The 21,018-nt window shown below is 42.5% G+C and overlaps 1 protein-coding gene across 3 annotated transcripts in view; it reads left to right on the top strand.

The window, feature by feature from the left end:
* VWA3B (von Willebrand factor A domain containing 3B) overlaps positions 1 to 20,624 on the top strand; it is a 353,597-nt gene extending 332,973 nt beyond the window's left edge. For all 3 annotated transcript variants that reach the window (XM_077296867.1, XM_077296866.1, XM_077296868.1), the window contains 6 exons: positions 3,081 to 3,167; positions 4,717 to 4,838; positions 9,355 to 9,447; positions 15,705 to 15,870; positions 16,864 to 17,098; positions 19,697 to 20,624. In XM_077296867.1, the coding sequence (XP_077152982.1) occupies positions 3,081 to 3,167; positions 4,717 to 4,838; positions 9,355 to 9,447; positions 15,705 to 15,870; positions 16,864 to 17,098; positions 19,697 to 19,898 (905 nt within the window). In that variant the 3' untranslated portion in view covers positions 19,899 to 20,624. The remainder of the gene's footprint in view (positions 1 to 3,080; positions 3,168 to 4,716; positions 4,839 to 9,354; positions 9,448 to 15,704; positions 15,871 to 16,863; positions 17,099 to 19,696) is intronic.
* The last annotated feature ends 394 nt before the right edge of the window (positions 20,625 to 21,018 follow it).

Raw genomic sequence — 21,018 nt, 5'->3', positions numbered from 1 at the left:
CTTCCTCACTGAGTACAAAGGGGATTATCTCCAGCTTCATCCTCCTCAATGTTTGTTTTCCAGTTCAGAGCAGTCTCTCTGTGCACTGCTATAAAGCTGTCAGACTGACTTAGAAGGATGAAGCTGGAGATCTCCTCTCCGAGCATAATGTGGGTTAAAACATATTTCTTAGAATGTGTAAGCCGTCCTTCCAGTCGTTGATGGGGTATGTGTGATACAACTTGTGAAGGATGGTGAGGATTTAATGGCAACTCACTTTCCTCTTGAAACATGTCGCTTTAACAGGACACCTGGCTCAGAAGGGGGATCCCAGCTTTCTCAGCTTCAGAGAAGAAATTCACACCCCTGTGGATACAATGCGGTCTAAATGCTTTGTTGAGTCAGCTATTATTATTATTTAGCGCCATTTATTCCATGGTGCTTTACATGTCAGGAGGGGTATGCATAATAAAAACAAGTACAGTAATCTTAAACGATACAAGTTACGACTGGTACAGGAGAATGTGGAGAATATGAACTTATCTTACGTCTTAGCCACACATCGGTTACATTTTTGAGATCTCTGGAACAGACCAAACGCCTTCCAGAGTCTCGATCAATTGTAGCACTCCAGAGTGGGGAGATATTTAGAATGGCTAGTAGGAGCCAGGTAGCAATGCTGTGTTTGCTCTCCAGGTGTAATGGGGGCCCAGCTGAACCTGATAGCACCAGAACTGCCACCCTATAACCTTCCGTTGGGAAGTTATGATCTTTCATAGGTTTGGGGAGATTTAACCTTTCATAGGTTTGGGGAGTCAATTAAATATATAATTTAGAAGTTGAAGAAGAAATGCAGCACTCACCCTTTTGCATTGATTTCGTAGTCTTTATTACACCATTAAAGGTTTAAACGAATTCAGTCCATGGGAGCGGCAGGTATTCTGAGGGGTGCGGGGAGAGGAAAGTGGATGACGGCCGTTTCGTGCACTCAGAGCTTCAACGGGTCCAGGTGCAACTTCAACTTCCATTTATTTAATTCATTGTTTTATGCTGAGCATCTATTACCCGACATTTTGCAAAACTGCACGCTGGTCTAACTAACGGATCCACCATATAAAATAGCGCATATAACCCTGGTGCCGTTCTTTCATTTCTCTATGTTGGAAATATATAATTTAACCTTGAACTGCTCCTTTATCTCAATCCGCAAATCTACACATTCATATTCTCAGCTTAACTTTCCATGCTACTGGGGCTGGTTTCTGGCCCGATATGGGCTTATATCTAACAAGGAACTGGTGAAAGTCCTACTGGGCTGGCAGTGCTGTTTCACTGGTGGTAGTGAAAGGGGCCTCTCAGCCTGTCAAATTTGTGATCGAGTGTGGTGCCACGTCAGCGACAGCGTGGGCCACATCCTCTCACTTCCCATGCATCCCTGGTCTTCTATGGACATGGGGTGTCTGTGTAAAACTGTACCAAACTGACCTTACATGTCCCCAAGGGGTGCCGAACCTCTTGTTGGTGCAAGTGGGGAGACTGCACTATGTAATCCTTTTGTCATAATAGCGAGATCAGGCGGGGTAGCCAGGTGCGGATTCACACAACTCTTGTCAGTTGACACACATTTTGTGAGGTGCACATCTTCAGTCTGCAACCTGTGGTGACACATGACAAGGATGGGCTGCAGTTTGAATTATATCATGGACTCCATTTTATCTCACTTTTGGAGAACCCCTTTAACATTCCTGTCTAGATGACAATAGTCTATATCTCTTTCCACAAATGTTTTTCAAAGGAAGTGTAAAGTTGCAGAAAATTGTGTACCATATTTACTTGTGGTTTGTAATGCTAGGAAAATGCATCAATGGTTGTTTGGCAGAACATCATTGCAGTTATTGTTACTGTTTTTACCATGATAAATGCATGCTCACACAAAGAACAGTAGAAAGTGCCACATTTATCATCTAGCATGAGAAATAGCTGCTGCTCGTTTTCACTAATGAGAACACTCATCCAATCACTTACTTGTGCTAATCATATAGAGAATTAAGTAGAAAAACTGAGACCTTACAAATTACTCTGCCTTAAATATCTACTCACTGATCAGAAATGAGGCACTGCTGCATTGAAAGCATGTACGATAAAGGCAATCTGTCAGTAAGATCAACCTCCCTAAGTCATTTATATGGGCAGGTAGGTCATAGGAAGCTGATTAAAATTATACTTTGATATCTGTGATCCATGTTTTTCTTATATATAAATTAGCTGTTAAGATATGTGGGCTGGGCACAGATTTCCCTAAAATCTGCCTCCGGAGCTTATTTTAACTAAAAGGGTGTGTTACCAGTATGAGTCATGTAATGACTGACATTCTACTTTCCTGATCTACATGTCTCACACTGGTAAAGAGGGCTTTTATTTATAATAAGCTCTAGAGACAGATTCTCCACTTATGAATAATCGTTCCCACTGTAAAATGATGGACAAAAATACTTTCAAAATAGCCTTATAACCTTTTACAGATTGATAGACAGCAACAATTGCGTGAATGAGATCATTGTTGATGTGTTTTCTCCTGGGCATTGGTTTAACACTCACCTGAATTCTCTAGACCCACAAAGTAACAAGACTTGTTTTTATAGAGATGTCACACTTGCTGAAGAACAAATAGTCAAGGGCATTTGATTAGCAGCATCTGGTTGCTACTTACCCTTCTATGGAAGCAGAAACAGTGTACTTAATTTTTCACACACTGCTTCTGCATTTTTGCCTTATTTTCGTAAAATAAATATTTGCACGGTGTAATTTTGGTCTTGAGGTTCATCTAAGGTTGTGTTTATCTAATTTTAAAGACTTCTAAGGATTAGATGCTTTTATTTTGTTCTGGTATGTAAAACCATAGAAATAAAAAAGTGTACTACTTTTTCTCATGATTGTGTACAAAATAAATTTGTGGAGATTCCGTGCAAGGAGATAACTTCCATTGACGCAAGTTTGTAAACTGTGTTGTATATACAGTACCTATAAATAAAATTAGTTGTAAAGTATTATTAAGCCTCTGACCATTATTCATGTGTATCTTTTACTCCAAATAATTCCAGAAATACCAGTTCTGAGTACTGACCCGCTGCCTCTACCAGGAAAAAAGGTGCTTTCAATCTGCTCACACAATGGATGGTATGAGGAAGGTATGATAATAATAGAGTTGAAAGAATACATGTGCTAAATGTCTATAATAATAATAACAATAAATAGCAGAAAACAACATGAGTAGGTACTGGTAGTTAAATATGTACTTTCATAAACCAATCATCTATTATTTTCTGTAATCCATTGTGTGGAAACATCTGTTTCTGGTGGGCGATAGGAGAATTTAAGTGTTTTTTTTTTAAGTAGTTACTTTCAGGAAATGTGGAAAAATGTCGAACTCACCACTTTTTCTTACATAAAGGTCTTGCTCATACTAGCGTATAAATAGGATGAGTTCAATCTGGTCAAAAATTGGATTGCACTCAGATCAATGTCATTCAATGTGACAATGCAGCTCTGGGTATTTTTTTCTCAGCTGTATTCGGCATGAGAAAAAATCGCGGCATGCTGCGATTTCACTGTGAAATCAGTACGGTGCAAGAAAAAAATTGCATGCCATACAGACCATCAGTATGACATCCCATTTTTACAGATACATTACAATTCTGTAACATAGGAAACTGTAAATGGTCCTGTAAAAGATTAATAGCTGCTTAGTAACAAAAAAAAGGATTGCACATGGATGACAAGTGAGAAAAAATTGTCCCACTTTTCTGGATAAAAATGGGACCACACATTTTTATACGCCAGTGTGAGTGAACCTTAATACTTATAACCTGCCAAATTACACATATGTGTATGAAAATTATTTATACAATGGTTTCTATGCTGCACTGTTATAAGCTGCCAACTTTAGGTGTAGTGGTCTTTTAATTCATCCTCCATCTGAGTTTCTTAGAGGCTAGTTTTTTTGTTCTTGGCAGCACAGGTCTTCTTTACACAGAATGATGCACTGCTAAGAACAATGATCTTTTCATCAAGCCAAAAAGTGATTTGACCCAACGAGTGAGCATTTTCCTCATTTGTCGAAGGATCGGTAGTCTGATTACATGGCTCTATCAATGGGAAGCGAGCATTTTTAGGAACGGTCATTCATGATCATCGTCCAGTGAAAATCCAGCTTTATTCCCTTCTCAGCCAAAGACTTGCATGGGAGTAAACCTCTAAAGGGCCCTATGTACATTAGGCTAATGTCATCCGAACCTGCCAATATTGATGGGTTTGCCTGACAGTCTAATGTATATGGTGGCCCTCTGACGATAGTCGGGGAGAGATGTTGATCGGGCATATCCGATCAAGGACTACTGATCACATTGTCCACCCAGAGATTAGCCACAGGCCAACATATCAACCAGTGTCTTTATCATAGAAAACACAGGAGTGCACTAGCCAACAAGCTCTCCTGTGTATGGGAGTGTTAGCTGAGATAGCTGTCATTTGGCCAACAGCCATCTATTGTGTGTGGCCAGCTAAACTGTCTACAAATGGTGTGTGCTCATTTAGCAGAGAACATCTGTATAAAGTTTGAACTTTCAGATTGTCTTTCTGCCAGATCAGTTATGATTTGTGGTGGATGAACTAGTGGTCTTATGTGAGAAATAGGATGTGTACAAATAAGTGCGTTATTTAGTCTAATTTATTTTGTAGGATCCATTATTCATGATTGTGGAGATAACACTTATTTTGTTGAGAAAACCTCTGGTGAAGTGGCAAGGATACATAGAGATGACCTATTGACAGATACAGATGACAACAATAAAGAGATTAAGGTAATGTATCTGAGATAATGGAATGATAACCTTAGGACAAGCTCACACAACTGTAGTGAACTATAAAAGTAAAAAAAGTGTGAAGCAGTCAGCTCACCCGTAACAAATAGTCCTTTTGTCCCAAAAGTGGACAGAGTTCTGGGAGGGTGCACAGATAACTTGATGGACATTCAATGCAGGAGTGAATTCAAGGGTTGTACATCTATACATCTAGCACCAGGGGCGAATGTTAAAATTACAAAAAACGTTTTTAATACAAAAGTAAAAATACTGTAGGCAGCAGCAAGGCCAACACGTTTCCAGCAATGCTACTGTTAGTCATGACCAGTGGCGTAACTACAAAGTCATGGGCCCCGGTGCGAACTTCCAAATGGGCCCCCCCCCACCTTCCCCTAGATACGCCTCGGACTGTTGCAGGAATCTCCTGCACTGCAACATGGTGTTGGGTGCCAGCACAGCCCGCACAGTGGTATATCCAGCACAGCCCGCACAGTGGTATATCCAGCACAGCCCGCACAGGGGTATATAGAGCACAGCCAACACAGTGGTATATCCAGCACAGCCCGCACAGGGATATATAGAGCACAGCCCGCACAGGGGTATATAGAGCACAGCCCACACAGGGATATATACAGCACAGCCCGCAGAGGGATATATACAGCACAGCCCGCACAGGGGTATATCCAGCACAGCCCGCACAGGGGTATATCCAGCACAGCCCGCACAGGGGTATATCCAGCACAGCCCGCACAGGGATATATCCAGCACAGCCCGCACAGTGGTATATCCAGCACAGCCCGCACAGGGGTATATAGAGCACAGCCAACACAGTGGTATATCCAGCACAGCCCGCACAGGGATATATAGAGCACAGCCCGCACAGGGGTATATAGAGCACAGCCCGCACAGGGGTATATACAGCACAGCCCGCACAGGGATATATACAGCACAGCCCGCACAGGGATATATACAGCACAGCCCGCACAGGGATATATACAGCACAGCCCGCACAGGGATAGATACAGCACAGCCCGCACAGGGATATATACAGCACAGCCCGCACAGGGGTATATACAGCACAGCCCGCACAGGGGTATATACAGCACAGCCCGCACAGGGGTATATACAGCACAGCCCGCACAGGGGTATATAGAGCACAGCCCGCACAGCCACTGCATAGTACTGCACAAGAGTTATGGCCCCATAAGATGCTCCGCACAGCCACTGCCCCTTATAGTGCTGCACAAGAGTTATGGCCCCATAAGATGCTCCGTACACAGTCACTGCCCCTTATAGTGCTGCACAATTGTTATGGCCCCATAAGATGCTCCGCACAGTCACTGCCCCTTATAGTGCTGCACAAGTGTTATGGCCCCATAAGATGCTCCGCACAGTCAATGCCCCTTATAGTGCTGCACAAGAGTTATGGCCCCATAAGATGCTCCGCACAGCCACTGCCCCTTATAGTGCTGGCGCTGCACAAGTGTTATGGCCCCATAAGATGCTCCGTATAGCCACTTGCGACTTGCCCCTTTTGCTTTTGCTGCCATAAAAAAAATAAATCACATACTCACCTCTCTCTCTTCGCTCAGGACCCCCGGCACTATCAATATTTACCTGGCTGCTCCTCGTGCGGCTCCGTCTTCGGCACTGACGTTCAGTACGTCACCGCGCCCTCTGACCTGAACGTCACTGCCAGAGGACGCTGATGACAGAGCCGCACCGGAACGAGGAGAGGTAAATATCGCCCAGCGCTGCGCAGCGCTGTATACTCACCACCAGTCACCTGCAGGCTGCTCCTGGCGCTGCGTCCCTGCTTCTTCCACCGCTGCATCTTCTTCCTGTATTGAGCAGTCACATGGTCCCGTTCATTACAGAAATGAATATGAGGCTCCACCTCTATGGGAGGTGGAGCCGCATATTCATTTCTGTAATGAGCGGGACCATGTGACCGCTCAGTGCAGGAAGAATCTGCAGCGCTGGAAGAAGCAGGGGCTTCCAGGGACCGCGCCGGGAGTAGGTAAGTATAATTAGAGAGCGGTGACGGCTCTGCCGCGGGTCACTCACAAATGGTGCAATCATGGGTCATTTCATTCTCCGGCTTCACTACTGTCCATGGGGCCCCTAAGTAGTCTGGGCCCCGTCGCAACTGCGACCGCTGCGACCGCGGTAGTTACGCCCCTGGTCATGACATTGTAGGAACTGATGAATCTACCTACTTATGTTTCTATGCATATAGATTTCAGCAGGTGAAAGATTACCAAAAGGGTGTCTGACTGGCAAACGTTTAGAAGTGATACAGTTATATGAAAAAGTTTGGGCACCCCTATTAATCTTAAGCTTAATGTTTTATAAAAATTGTTTTTTTTGCAACAGCTATTTCAGTTTCATATATCTAATAACTGTTGGACACAGTAATGTTTCTGCCTTGAAATGAGGTTTATTGTACTAACAGAAAATGTGCAATCTGAGGTATGCAAAAGCACATTTGGAGAAGCCAATTTCTTTTTGGAAGAAGGTCCTGTGGACTGATGAAACCAAGATTGAGTTGTTTGGTCATACAAAAAGGCGTTATGCATGGCAGCAAAAAAACACAGTGGGTTGTATAGTTGACCGATGCACAGTGACACCATCTGCAGCAAGTTGATGCTGCAGCTCTCTGGAGGTGGTCTGAGGATTGTCCTTGACTGATCTCACCCTTCTTCTTCTCTGCCTTTCTGATGTTTTTCTTGGCCTGCCACTTCTGGCCTTAACAAGAACTGTACCTGTGTTCTTCCATTTCCTTACTATGTTCCTCACAGTGGAAATTGACAGGTTAAATCTCTGAGACAGCTTTTTGTATCCTTCCCCTGAACAACTATGTTGAATAATCTTTGTTTTCAGATCATTTGACAGTTGTTTTGAGGAGCCCATGATGCCACTCTTCAGAGGAGATTCAAACAGGAGAACAACTTGCAAGTGGCCACTTTAAGTAGCTTTTCTCATGATTGCATACACCTGGCTATGAAGTTCAAAGATCAATGAGGTTACAAAACCAAAAAAAGTGCTTTAGTAAGTCAGTAAAAAGTAGGTAGGAGTATTTTAAACAAGAAAATGATAAGGGTACCCATACTTATGCACCTGTCAAATTTTGTTTGAATGCAGATTGCACATTTTCTGTTAGTACAATAAACCTCATTTCAAGGCAGAAACATTACTGTGTCCAACAGTTATTAGATATATGAAACTGAAAAAGCTGTTGCTAAAAAAACAATTTTTATAAAACATTAAGCTTAAGATTTAATAGGGGTGCCCAAACTTTTTCATATAACTGTATGTCAGAATCCTAAAGCATCAACTATAGTCATCCTAGTTATTAGGCAGATTGAAGAGGGTATCTCGGGTTTTATACACAAACGGTAAAAAATGTATTGCCTTCACCGAGGTGGCCATAAATAATGTCAGAAATAAAAAAATACATTGGCATCTTCATATTGATTATTGTAGGAGTTTAGGAAATAGAGTTTGCTTTTTTCAAAGTTGTGGCCCTTCTGTCCTCGGATTGTGGGTGCTGCTGCAGGTCAGCTACTTTCATTAAAATTAGGATGAGCTGCAAACCTTATTTCTCTTACCTTGTAAGCAACCCTTGTTAAATGGAGTGTATTAGGTTTCTGCTTCTTGCTGGCTTCTTCTCTGTAGTTTTGATAAAGCACGTCCTTATCTACCACACTTCTCAGTCATGAGCTCTGTCTAATCCCATCCACACCCTTGACTGACAGCTTTTTGCTTCCACTGTCTATAGTCAGAAAGCTATCAATCATGGTGAGAGATGGGGTTAGCTGGGGTCATCATTGATAGGAGCTGCAGCAGATAAAACAGGGATTTTATCAAAACTAGCAAGAAACCCAGAAAGTGACTCAGTATAATCATGGTTTCTACCCCTACTTTATGCTGCTCTGATGGAACAGTAAAAACCTGGTGACAGATTCTCATTAAAATTGATGTCCAATTAACCTACCCATGTATTCGGTCCAATATATTTTGAAACCTGCAACAAGTGATTTAGAAAGTGATCTACAGGTCATGGTGCTTTTGATCAAATAGTCCCACTACGTTGATCTGATACTGTAGAAATATAGAAAGCTGGGCATACTTTGCTGGATAACTACAGGGAAACTACATTCAGTGGTGGGGGGCTGATGGAGATAAAGCAAGCGTTAGCTCAGGGATGTTGAACATCTGTATTTGGTTTAGGATTAGAATCCATGAATCCGCATTGTGAATTGAGTTCAGTAAGAAGCCGAGGCCGTATGCTCCACCTGTAGAGATACAATAACGCAGCGCTCAGCAGTGCACAAATTGCAGGTCACACGTTAGAGCAGAAGATGTATTTTATCAGGCCAGAACAATTTGCTTCTTTTTTTAGCAGCATATTACATCTTCCCTCAGTTCTTTATTGACTTCACGTGAAAACAATTTAGCGACAGAACATTTTGTGTCACCTAATCATGTGTCTCACTGCTCTCTACATCCGTAGGAAAGTGACCCCGTGATTGGACCTCATCCACTTCATCCTGGGAGTTATTGTCCAGGAGTAGTATTACAGTCTACTCCTGATCTCAACGTGACGGTAAGGAAAGCAGTGACACGTCTGAATGTTGCAGGTGCTAGAAGTGTCTTTATGTCGTAATAGAGGTGAATCTGCCCATCAGTGGGATTCCATAGATGATGTTCACAATGTTCATTTTTGTCCTGTATTTTGTCCGGTATTTTTAGATTTAATTTAAAAATCTAAAGTCCTGTGGAGAATACTTTGCTTTTCTTTGTTTCCAGTTAAAAGGATGATTCGAAAAGGCAACGAGGGCTGTTACATATACGAAGAAAAGCTCCTGTCCTGTTTGACCATGCTCGTCCATTTATCTATTTCTTTCCAGCTAAATGAAACATGACAATTCTCTAGTAGTTAGCAATTAAGGGGAAATCTATATCTATCAGCTACTCCTAATATCATGCATTGTGCAGAATTAAAGGGGTTATCCACTACTTGGGCAACCGCTTCTCATTTCTCATGTTTGGCCCCATTAAAATAAAAACACATATTCATCTCCCATGTCGGCACTGTTCCAACGATATCAGCACTCACAATCCCAGGGCTCATGTGAGGTTGTGATGTCACACGAGCCCTGAGCCCAATCAGTGCCGGCTTCACTATCCCCACCTTTGGACGTATTAAACATTATCAAAAAGTCAGAGCTGGGGCCGATCTCTGACTTCCTCTTGATGTTCGATTTGTCTGAAGGCGGGACAGTGACTCCAACATCGATTGAGCACAGGGATCACCTGAGATAACCTCACATGAGCCCTGGGAATGTGAGTGTCGACACCGCTGGAACGGCATTGTCATGGCAGGTAAGTATAGATTTTTTTTTAAAGGGGCCAAAAATGAAGAATGAGAAGGGGTTGTCCAAGTAGTGGATAAGCCATTTAAGTGGCATTTATGCTTTAAGATGAAGAGTAATTTCAGACAGTTGCTTAAAGTATAAGTAGATAAACGTGTGCATAGCTTGTAGAGTGTGGTGCCTAGGTAGGTTCCAACACCTTAGTAATGTATAATAAAACCTGGCACTCAGCTTATATAGTGAAAGCGAATTTATTTATCAGCAACCAAACGTTTCGGTCATTAGTCTGACCTTCATCAGTTTGGCTACGTCCCCTTTTGAAGAAGCAGGCACGCGAAACGCGCGTCAGGGGTTGCGGGGAGAGCGCTGCAGATCAGGACACACTATGGGTAAGCTGTGTAATGCACCTTAAATGTATGCTCCATTTAGGGGGCAGTCCTATATGGGCGTATAGTACGGCGCCATTTTTTGGGCAGCGATTTTCACACATATAAGCCTACTATATACCCAAGCATTTTTGCACATATTTTATCCATGTTATATCGGTTAGGACGTACTATGGGTGAGCACTGCAATGCACCTTATACATATGCTCCATTTTGGGAACAGTCCTATATGGGCGTTTAATATGGTGCTTGATTTTTTGGGGGGCAGTTGCCCCTATATATGTATGTTTAATATACGTTTAGGCACTGCTATATACATTTTACCGATGTCATACTAGTGATCGCTCTGTTCTCCTCTGGTTACTGGCATTGCTTCCTCCTTATTTTTATCTGTTTCCTTTTATCTAATGGGTTAATTTTATTGTGGTTTGTATACTTAATAAAAAGAGTTTTACATCATCTCTTTTGTGAGTGTTTTCGCTTACTCCGTTTTTCTTTGGTATTCATATGTATTTTGGAGTACTACACTGAAGCTTAATAGTGGATATATGAGATGGGGAGAGTTTGAGATTCAAACATGCTCTCGGCCCAGAGTATTGATACGTGCTATTTGATTCTGTTATTCCTTCATCAGTTACATATAGTAACCGCGTCCTTCACGCCACATGCCTGCGGCTGCCTAACGCATACCTAGCCTCTACATAGACCAGGGAAACCATATTCCCTTGCTCACATGGGCATACACCCATCATAAACACCACTTACTATACGTAACTGATGAAGGTCAGACTAATGACCGAAACGTTTGGTTGCTGATAAATAAATTCGCTTTCACTATATAAGTTGAGTGCCAGGTTTTATTATACAGTTGCTTAAAGTATAACTTGCAGTAGAATGTCTGTGTCTTCCTCTAGCTCCTCCTTCTCTACTTCCCTTCTGCATAGAACTTTATGAGCACCATCTGTCATCTTTTATCTCAGTAATGGAAAAGTCTTTAAAGGGGTATTCCCATCTCCAAGATCCTATCCCAATATGTACTGGGTGTAATATTAATAATATAAGCAAATATCTTCAATAAGAAATTTACTATACACTAGTTCTTCAGGTTTGCTTTGTCACTTACCCCATTTGGGACATTGCAGTAACTTAATCCCTTTACCCCCAAGGTGGTTTGCATGTTACAATTCTGACCAGTGCCACTTTATGAGGTAATAAGGCTGGAATGCTGTATCCCACTGATTCTGAGACTGTTTTTCATGACATATTGTTCTTCGTGTTAGTGGTAAAATTTCTTCTATATAAATTGCATTTATTTGTTAAAAAAAAAAAAAAGAGGAAATTTTGCAATTTTTAAACTTTGAATTCTTATGCCCCTAATCAGAGATAAGTGTCACAAAAATAGTTAATAAATAACATTTCCACATGTCTACTTTACATCAGCACAACTTTTTAAACCTTTTTTTTTTGTTAGGAAGTTACAAGGGTTAAAAGTTGACCAATGATTTCTCCTTTTTTCAACAAAATTTACACTTTTTTTAGGGACCCCCTAACATTTGAAATAATTTTGCGGGTTCTATATGATAGAAAATACCCGAAAGTGAAACCATTCAAAAAACTGCAACCCTCAAGGTGTTCAAAACCACATTCAAGAAGTTTATTAAAGGTTCAGGTGTTTCTCAGGAATTTTTGGAATGTGGAAAAAAAAATTTTTTTTGCACATTTTTCCCCAAAAATTTGTTCAGATTTAATTGTTTTTTATTTTGACAAGGGTAACAGGTAAAAATGGACCCCAAAATTTGTTGTGCAAATTCTCCTGAGCATGCTGATATGCCATATGAGGGAGAAAACCACTGTTTGGGTACATGGCAGAGCAAGGAAGAGAAGGAGCGTCATTTGACTTTGTCTATGCAAAATTTTCTGGAACAATTGATGCAAGCCATGTCACATTTGGAGAGCCCCTGATGTGCCTAAACAGTAAAAATCCCCCACAAGTGACACCATTTTGGAAACTAGACCCCTCAGGAAACTGATTTAGATGTGTATTGAGCACCTTGAACCCACAGGTGCGTTACAGAAGTTTATAATATTGAGCCGTGGAAATAAAAAAATCACTTTTTCCCCACAAAAAATTTATTTTGGCACCAAATCTAGCATTTTCGTAAGGGTAAGGGTACCGTTACACTAAACGATTTACCAACGATCACAACCAGCGATACGATCTGGCCGTGATCGTTGGTAAGTCGTTGTGTGGTCGCTGGGGAGCTGTCACACAGACAGCTCTCCAGCGACCAACGATGCCGAAGTCCCCGGGTAACCAGGGTAAACATCGGGTTACTAAGCGCAGGGCCGCGCTTAGTAACCCGATGTTTCCCCTGGTTACCATCGTAAATGTAAAAAAAACCAAACAGTACATACTCACATTCCGGTGTCACGTCCCTCGCCGTCTGCTTCCCGCACTGACTGTGAGTGCCGGCCGTAAGGCACAGCACAGCGGTGACGTCACCGCTGTGCTCTGCTTTCACTTGACGGCCGGCGCTCACAGTCAGTGCGGGAAGCAGACGGCGAGGGACGTGACACCGGAATGTGAGTATGTACTGTTTGGTTTTTTTACATTTACGATGGTAACCAGGGTAAACATCGGGTTACTAAGCGCGGCCCTGCGCTTAGTAACCCGATGTTTACCCTGGTTACAAGCGAACACATCGCTGGATCGGTGTCACACACACCGATCCAGCGATGACAGCGGGAGATCCAGCGACGAAATAAAGTTCCAAACGATCTGCTACGACGTACGATTCTCAGCAGGGTCCCTGATCGCTGCTGCGTGTCAGACACAGTGATATCGTATGGATATCGCTGGAACGTCACGGATCGTGCCGTCGTAGCGATCAAAGTGCCACTGTGAGACGGTACCCTAACAGGAGAAATTGCTCCATACAATTTGTTGTGCAATTTCTCCTGAGTATGCTGATATCCAATATGAGGTAGAAAATTACTGTTTGGACGCGAGTCAGGGCTCGGAAGGGAAGGAGCGCCATTCGACTTTTTGAATGTAAAATTTCTTGGAATCATTAGCGGATGTCATGTCCCATTTGGAGAGCCCCTGATGTGCCTATACAGTGGAAACCCCACACAAGTGACCCCATTTAGAAGCTAGACCCCTCAAGGAATGTATTTAGATGTGTGGTGAGCACCTTGTACCCCCAGGTGCTTCACAGAAGTTTATAAAATTTAGCTGTGAAAATAAAAAGCCTGTGGGGGTATTATGCTATCTATGGGAGGCTATATTGAGCTCATGCTATATAGGGGAGGCTGTGTGGGGCTCATGCTATATATGGGAGGCTATGTGGGGCTCATGCTATATATGGGAGGCTGTGTGGGGCTCATGCTATATATGGGAGGCTATGTGGAGCTCATGCTATATATGGGAGGCTATGTGGGGCTCATGCTATATATGGGAGGCTATGTGGAGCTCATGCTGTATATGGGAGGCTGTGTGGGGCTCATGCTATATATGGGGGGCTATGTGGAGCTCATGCTATATATGGGAGGCTGTGTGGGGCTCATGCTATATATGGGAGGCTATGTGGGGCTCATGCTGTATATATGAGGCACTGTATGTTAGGCCTGTCCCACACGTCCAGATAATTCCGGTACTGGAAAAAATCGGTACCGGAGTTATCCGTGTCCGTGTGTCCGTGAGCTCACGTAGGCCATCTGTGTGGCACACGTGCGGAAGCCGTGTGCCGCCTGGGTACCACACGGACCGTGCAGGAGAGACAGCGCTACAGTAAGCGCTGTCCCCCCAGCATGGTGCTGAAGCCGCCATTCATCCGTTCTCTCCAGCGCTCGCTGGGGAGAAGGGATGAAAAATCTTTTTTTTTTTTTCTTTTATGTGTTTAAAATAAACTTTAGGGCATCCTCCCCCCTCCCACCCCCTGTGCGCCCGGCCGCCGGCATTAAAATACCCACCTCCCTCGACGCTTGCTCTCCGCCCCGCAGCTTCTCATGCACTGAGCGGTCACGTGGTGCCGCCCATTACAGTTGATGAATATGCGGCTCCACCTCCCATAGGGGTGGAGCCGCATATTCATCACTGTAATGGGCGGCACCACGTGACCGCTCATACAGGAGAAGCTGCGGGGCGGAGAGCAAGCGTCGAGGGAGGCGGGTGAGTATTTTAATGCCGGCGGCCGGGCGCACAGGGGGTGGGAGGGGGGAGGATGCCCTAAAGTTTATTTTAAACACATAAAAAAAAAAAAAAAAAAAGATTTTTCATCCCTTCTCCCCAGCGAGCGTTGGAGAGAACGGATGAATGGCGGCTTCAGCACCATGCTGGGGGGACAGCACTTACTGTAGGCGCTGTCTCCAGCACGGCACACGGACTGCACACGGAAAACATCCATGTGCGTTACGTGTTTTACACGGACCCATTGACTTTAATGGGTCCGTGTAATACGTGCGCTCCCACGAACACTGACATGTCTCCGTGTTTGGCACACGGAGACACGGTCCGCAAAAAATCATTGGCATCTGCACAGATGCATTGATTTCAATGTGTCTACGTGTGTCAGTGGCTCCGGTACGTGAGGAAACTGTCACCTCACGTACCGGAGCCACTGACGTGTGAAACCGGCCTTACTTTTACACTGAATGACCGTATAACTTATGTAGGGGTTATCAACAGAGGATATAGCAATAGGCACCATTCAATGTAAGGTCATCCCTGAAAGGAGAGAGTAATATATTAAAACTACAGTCTTCATATGTGTCAAATTAAATATGTCTGTATTACTGTAAATATAAAGTGACCTAGCTAATGAAAATTGGCCCTGAAATACAAATATACTTGTGTTTTGTAAAGAAGCTGAGTGGTATGAAATTGCTACTTCACATTAATATTCTTCTAAGCTACAGCTATTTATTTAGGAACTTCTTGGATAGGACTTGTGATATTATTGTATTGATGCTTTAATATTATAATTTGGATAAAACATAAAATACGTCATTTCTGCCAATTCGATGTGCAATAAACAAGTCATGTGCTTGTAGCAAGGTCTTATTTGTATCTTACAATATATTAATTGCCTATTTTTTCTTAGGTACGATACTATGACAGTGTTGAATCTTGTGCTCAAAGAGAACATATTTATTCAGTATGCCCAGAAAAATATAAGACAGCTACTTCATACATCTTGGAATGTGAAAAAAGATGGGTTGGGCAGCCTGTGATTGCTAGGAATGATAAAACTGGAACTTTTCATTTAGGTAATGTATATAAATATGTAAATATATCTACATCTGTACATATTCCATGTCCACCCTGAGCATAAACTGAAAAATATTTGTTTGGGACTATTTATCGCAAATCTGCAGCAAAACCCATGTAACATGTAGATTTGTTGTATATTTCCAGAACATTTCATCCTATGCATTTAAAAGAGGTATATCCAGAGTGAAAATCTGCGGCATAAATTGAAATTCTCTGGATTTAAAACCCGCACCTTAGATCAGTTTCTGCAGATTCCGTACCGATTGTGGATGAGACGTAGACCTCATCCAGTTGTCCATTTTTCATATATGTGTTCTATCAGTGTTTTTCATCAATTTTTGTCTGAGTCACAGGTGAAAATTGCATATTTAAGTCTATGCCCTGTAAGAAACTCAAAAAGTAAACTGATGGCATCACCTCGCAGTTCTGTCCAATTTTTGCCGACTGCTAGGAGAAGCGTGAGAAACCCGTCATCAGTTTTTTTTGCATAGGAGAAAAACTGAAGAATGACAGATGATAAAAATTCACACACTGACGAAACACTGATGGAAACCTGATCCACCACCCTGATCGAAATGAGACTTTGTTTTTCACATATGAAGAAAAAAAATAGACGTTTTGAATGAGGCCTTAGTGAAATCTTATCCACTTTGCTGCATTAATACACTGTGGATTTTTCACCTTGAACATACCCTTCCTTATACTGTAATAATCCTCACACAGTACTCACTAACTTATCACTAGAAGATACTCTTCTGCTACAGTGTCTTTTAAATATGTGCTTTGTACAATGGAGCAGGGTCAGTAGTAACGTCAGTATAACCAGAGGTCTGGATCGCAAGGAAAGGTAACACTTTAATTAAGACAGCTACTTCTCCTGTGCACCGATATCTGTGCAGCCTATATTTTTAGAAACTCCATCTACACACATGGGAAAAAATAGCATCACTATTCTTTATAAAGATCGTCATCTGCTCACTTTTTTGCAGCTGAAGTAAAGAAGCAGACAGACAATCACAAGAAGTATATCATTTCATGGGCAGATGGTACAACAGCAGTACAAGACATGGAATGGATTTTTGGAAAGTTCAGTGAACCACATGTACTAAATGTTGGGGATCATGTTTTGACTTTGGCATATCCATCTTCGCTAACGTTCTTACCTGGTATCGTAACTGCTATCAGTGGGACAATGTTGCAGATACTGTTTTGTAATGGAAAAAGGTTAGTACATGATCATGTAGCATTTTTTAATTATAAGGTTTGAAATGGTCCTAATTTTATCTAATTCTATGTGATTTTTCACAAAAAATAATTTGCCTCCAGTTAATGATTTCTACTATCTATCTGTGCATCTTATAGTGTAAGCTTGGAGTCTCATGAAAAGAACACTCTCCATATGCCCTATTAACCCCTACCTGCACACCGACATTCATTTACATTGGGTGCAAGTGTACGGAACAGTCTCAGTAGTCGGTACCGTATTTTTCGGATTATAAGATGCACTTTATTTCCCCCAAATTTGGGGGGAAAATGGAGGTACATCTTATAATGCGGATATACCTTACCGGTACCATTGCTGCAGGCTGCAGGTTGGGTTGAGGGGGTGTCCGGCGCTGCGTGGGTCTCCAGTTCTGTTGCGGGGGTCTCTGGGTCTGCTGCGGGGTCTCCAGCGCTGCGGGGGCCCTGCCGACATTTTGTGAAAGACCAGAGCCCCCTCAGTTCCATGGTTTCCTATGCGGTGGACTCTGGGAAAATGGCTGCCGGGGGGGGGGGCGACGCATGCACAGATGGAGATCTCGGCACCAAGATGTCCATCTGCGCATGCGCCGCACCCCCCCAGTGGCCATTTTCCCAGAGTGCACCGCATAGAAAACCATGGAACTGCAGGGGCTCTGGCCTTTCACAAAATGTCAGCAGGACCCCCGCAGCACCGGAGACCCCCGCAGCAGCAACGGAGACCCCCAAAGCAGCATTGGATACCCGAAGCAGCACCGGACACCCACAGCGGCACGCCACACATTGGAACCCCCCCTCACCCCAGCCTGCGGCTTGCAGCATTACTCCACTCCTGCCTCCTCTAGCAGAGACCCTGCTTCATCGCAGCCACCACCTCGGTAATCAATAAGATGCATGGATTATAAGAAGCACCACCATTTTATTAAAAAAAAATTACCTCTAACCACAGCAAACAGAGCTAGCTCCAAATGCTTCTGTCTAACAACTTAGATGCCACTGTCAGTCAATGAAATGGTTTTTTGGGTTTAGACACTGGTGGATACAGACCGCAATGGGCCCCTGTACAAGAAAAATATATGGACCCTTTGCTGCTCAAGACCTCCTAAAAATACAAAATTGCACTTGCTTTATAATATCTTGGGCCCCTGTGCAGCTATACAGGTTGCACCAATGATATGTCCGCCACTGGGACAAGGTGCCCATCTGCCCAAATCCCTGTGACGCATTAGTGGGGTTTTGACATTTTTCCATCAGTGTTTTTCCCTTGGAAACCTCCATCACAACAATGTAGGTAAACCTACAATGACCAGTTGATCTTCACTGGAAATCATTTTTTTTACTATATACTGCAAAACTAATTATACAAACATTTGGAATCCCCACATCTTCAGAAGTCTCATCTCTAGAAATATACAATGAATTACCCAGGATATAAAAAATAACTGCTCACCACAAAAAAGCAAGTTTTTACACAAGTTTACCAATGCAAAAATAAGAAAATTAATGGAAAAACAAACCAAAATTTATTTTACAAAGCTCTCAATTATTTTAACCACTAAAATTCAATAACCAGAAATGTTCTATCTACGAAATCACATTGAATTAAAGAATCATGTGGAACACTCATTTATACAATAAGTGTCTTAAAAACTAAGCCCAAAATTGCTGGAATTTCATTTATATTTTAACCATTTCACCCTTTTTTGGATTTTTTGTTATGTGTTTTCAGTACATTATATTTTAAAGTGAATGGTTTCATTCAAACTTACAACTTTCTGGCAACTTCCTTGCAAAAAAAAGAAGCCCTCATATGGTACGGTTATGTTGATGGAAATATAAAAAAGTTATTACGTGGACTGAAAGGAAGGAAAAAAACAAAAGCTAAAAATGAAATATGTTTTGATTCCTGTGCTATGTGCACTCTCTCGCTGGCTCAAATCAGCAGTCATGAGCTGGCAATAGACCGTGTTGCCAGAATGCCCAGTGTGTAGAGAGCAGTGACATCACTTACAGGGCGGCGCTGATCTCTGCACGCTAGGTGTTCTGAATTCTGACAGAGCGATCTGTTGCCAACTCCTTACTGCTGCTCTGAGCTGGTGAATGTGCGCACTGTCATTGTGCACATGGCAGAGTGACAGAATAGGCTCTAGCCCAGCCACTGTAAGGTCACTGATGACACTTCGTTTCAGGGAGGGAGCCGAGACTTCAGCAGTGACCACAGTCCCTGCCTCTGCTGATGCTTCATTTGAGTATCCCAGCATGCACTGGAATTCTCAAATAAAGCGTCATTAAAAAAGGAAGTGGAAAAAAAAATCAGTGCAGTTAGAGAAGGATAGGGAATTTTTTAATTCAAACATATTAGAATATTGTTTAGATTATGGCACTAAATATATTGGGATTTAGGATGAAAATTACCGTAATTTGGTTTTCACAGAGAGGGTCACCGTTTAAAAGGTGTTGTCTTAATTTGAAAACCTCTTTGATAAATGTGTTGGTTGTATATTGGATCTGTCAGGATTTTGCTGTTCAAAGTGTAAATAACGTGATCAGTTCCTGAATGAGATGATGGCTTTTGTCTTTAAGATGTGAGAATATGGAGGCTCATCACTGTTTTGGCCTCTCTGAGAAGAGATATGACCATGCTGTACAATTCTACTCTGAAAGCAACCAAGCAATTTATTCTGATGAAGATCTTATCATCTCAGAAAATGAAGAATCACTTTCTGATGTATCTTCCTTTACAATATCATCAGTTGATACTGAAAGAAAACTGTTAAAGGTGTGAGATCCATGTGACAGTCGAAAGCATCACAGCTCAGAATTGTTTACTATCATAATAAATTTAATCTCCAAGTAATAACTGCTTAGTTCTTCTGGCACAGATTTCTTGTTAGTAAAGTACTGATAGATTGTATATTGATATATTGTAACTTGACATGCTGCATCCTTTGACAGAGCGTAAGCTTTTTTTTGCAATCACTAGGAGCATATAGAAAACATACTGCTCTATTAAAGATAACCTGTCAGTGATATTCCGTATTTTTAGAACCATAAGACGCATTGGACCATAAGACGCACCTAGGTTTTAGAGGAGGAAAACCGAAAACAAATGTGGTCATGCACACTGTTATGGGAGGGGGGATCTGATACTGAGACTGCTACAGGGGTAATATCCCCCAATTCTGTACTAATATTCCCCATCCTGGTATATACAGTATATGTCCCCAATCCGGGTATACATGGCTCCTTCATCCTCATCCTGGTATACATGGCCACCTCATCACCATCCCGGTATACATGGTCCCCTCATCACCATCCTGGTATATATGATACCATCATCCCCATACTTGTATACTTGGCCCCTTCATCCCTATCCTGGCCTGCTTGGTCTCCTCATCCTAATCCTGGTATGCATGGCCTCCTCATCCCTATCCTGGTATGCATGGCCCCCTCATCCCTATCCTGATATGCATGGCCCCAATTCCCATCCTGGTATACATGGCCCCCATCAGAAAAACATTAAAAAAAATAAACCATCCTACTTACCTTCCCTGTGCTCCAACGCAGCATCCTGTTCTGATGCCAGCAGCTGATTTATGCTTGTAAGCAGCGCATGGCAGTGACGTCATGCGCTGCTTAGAAGTTGAGGGTAACATAGTAACATAGTAACATAGTTAGTAAGGCTGAAAAAAGACATTTGTCCATCCAGTTCAGCCTATATTCCATCATAATAAATCCCCAGATCTACGTCCTTCTACAGAGCCTAATAATTGTATGATACAATATTGTTCTGCTCCAGGAAGATATCAAGACATCTGGCAGGTACCTGCCAGAATACTCACTGCTCCGCATGCTCGGGACTGTGGGCATATGGAGCAGTGAATATTCATCTTCTTTCATAGCGG

The sequence above is a fragment of the Ranitomeya variabilis genome, chromosome 3 (assembly GCF_051348905.1).
Source record: "Ranitomeya variabilis isolate aRanVar5 chromosome 3, aRanVar5.hap1, whole genome shotgun sequence".
NCBI lineage: Eukaryota > Metazoa > Chordata > Amphibia > Anura > Dendrobatidae > Ranitomeya > Ranitomeya variabilis.
Note: the sequence above shows the minus strand (reverse complement) of the source record. Positions and strands in the feature narration are given on the sequence as shown.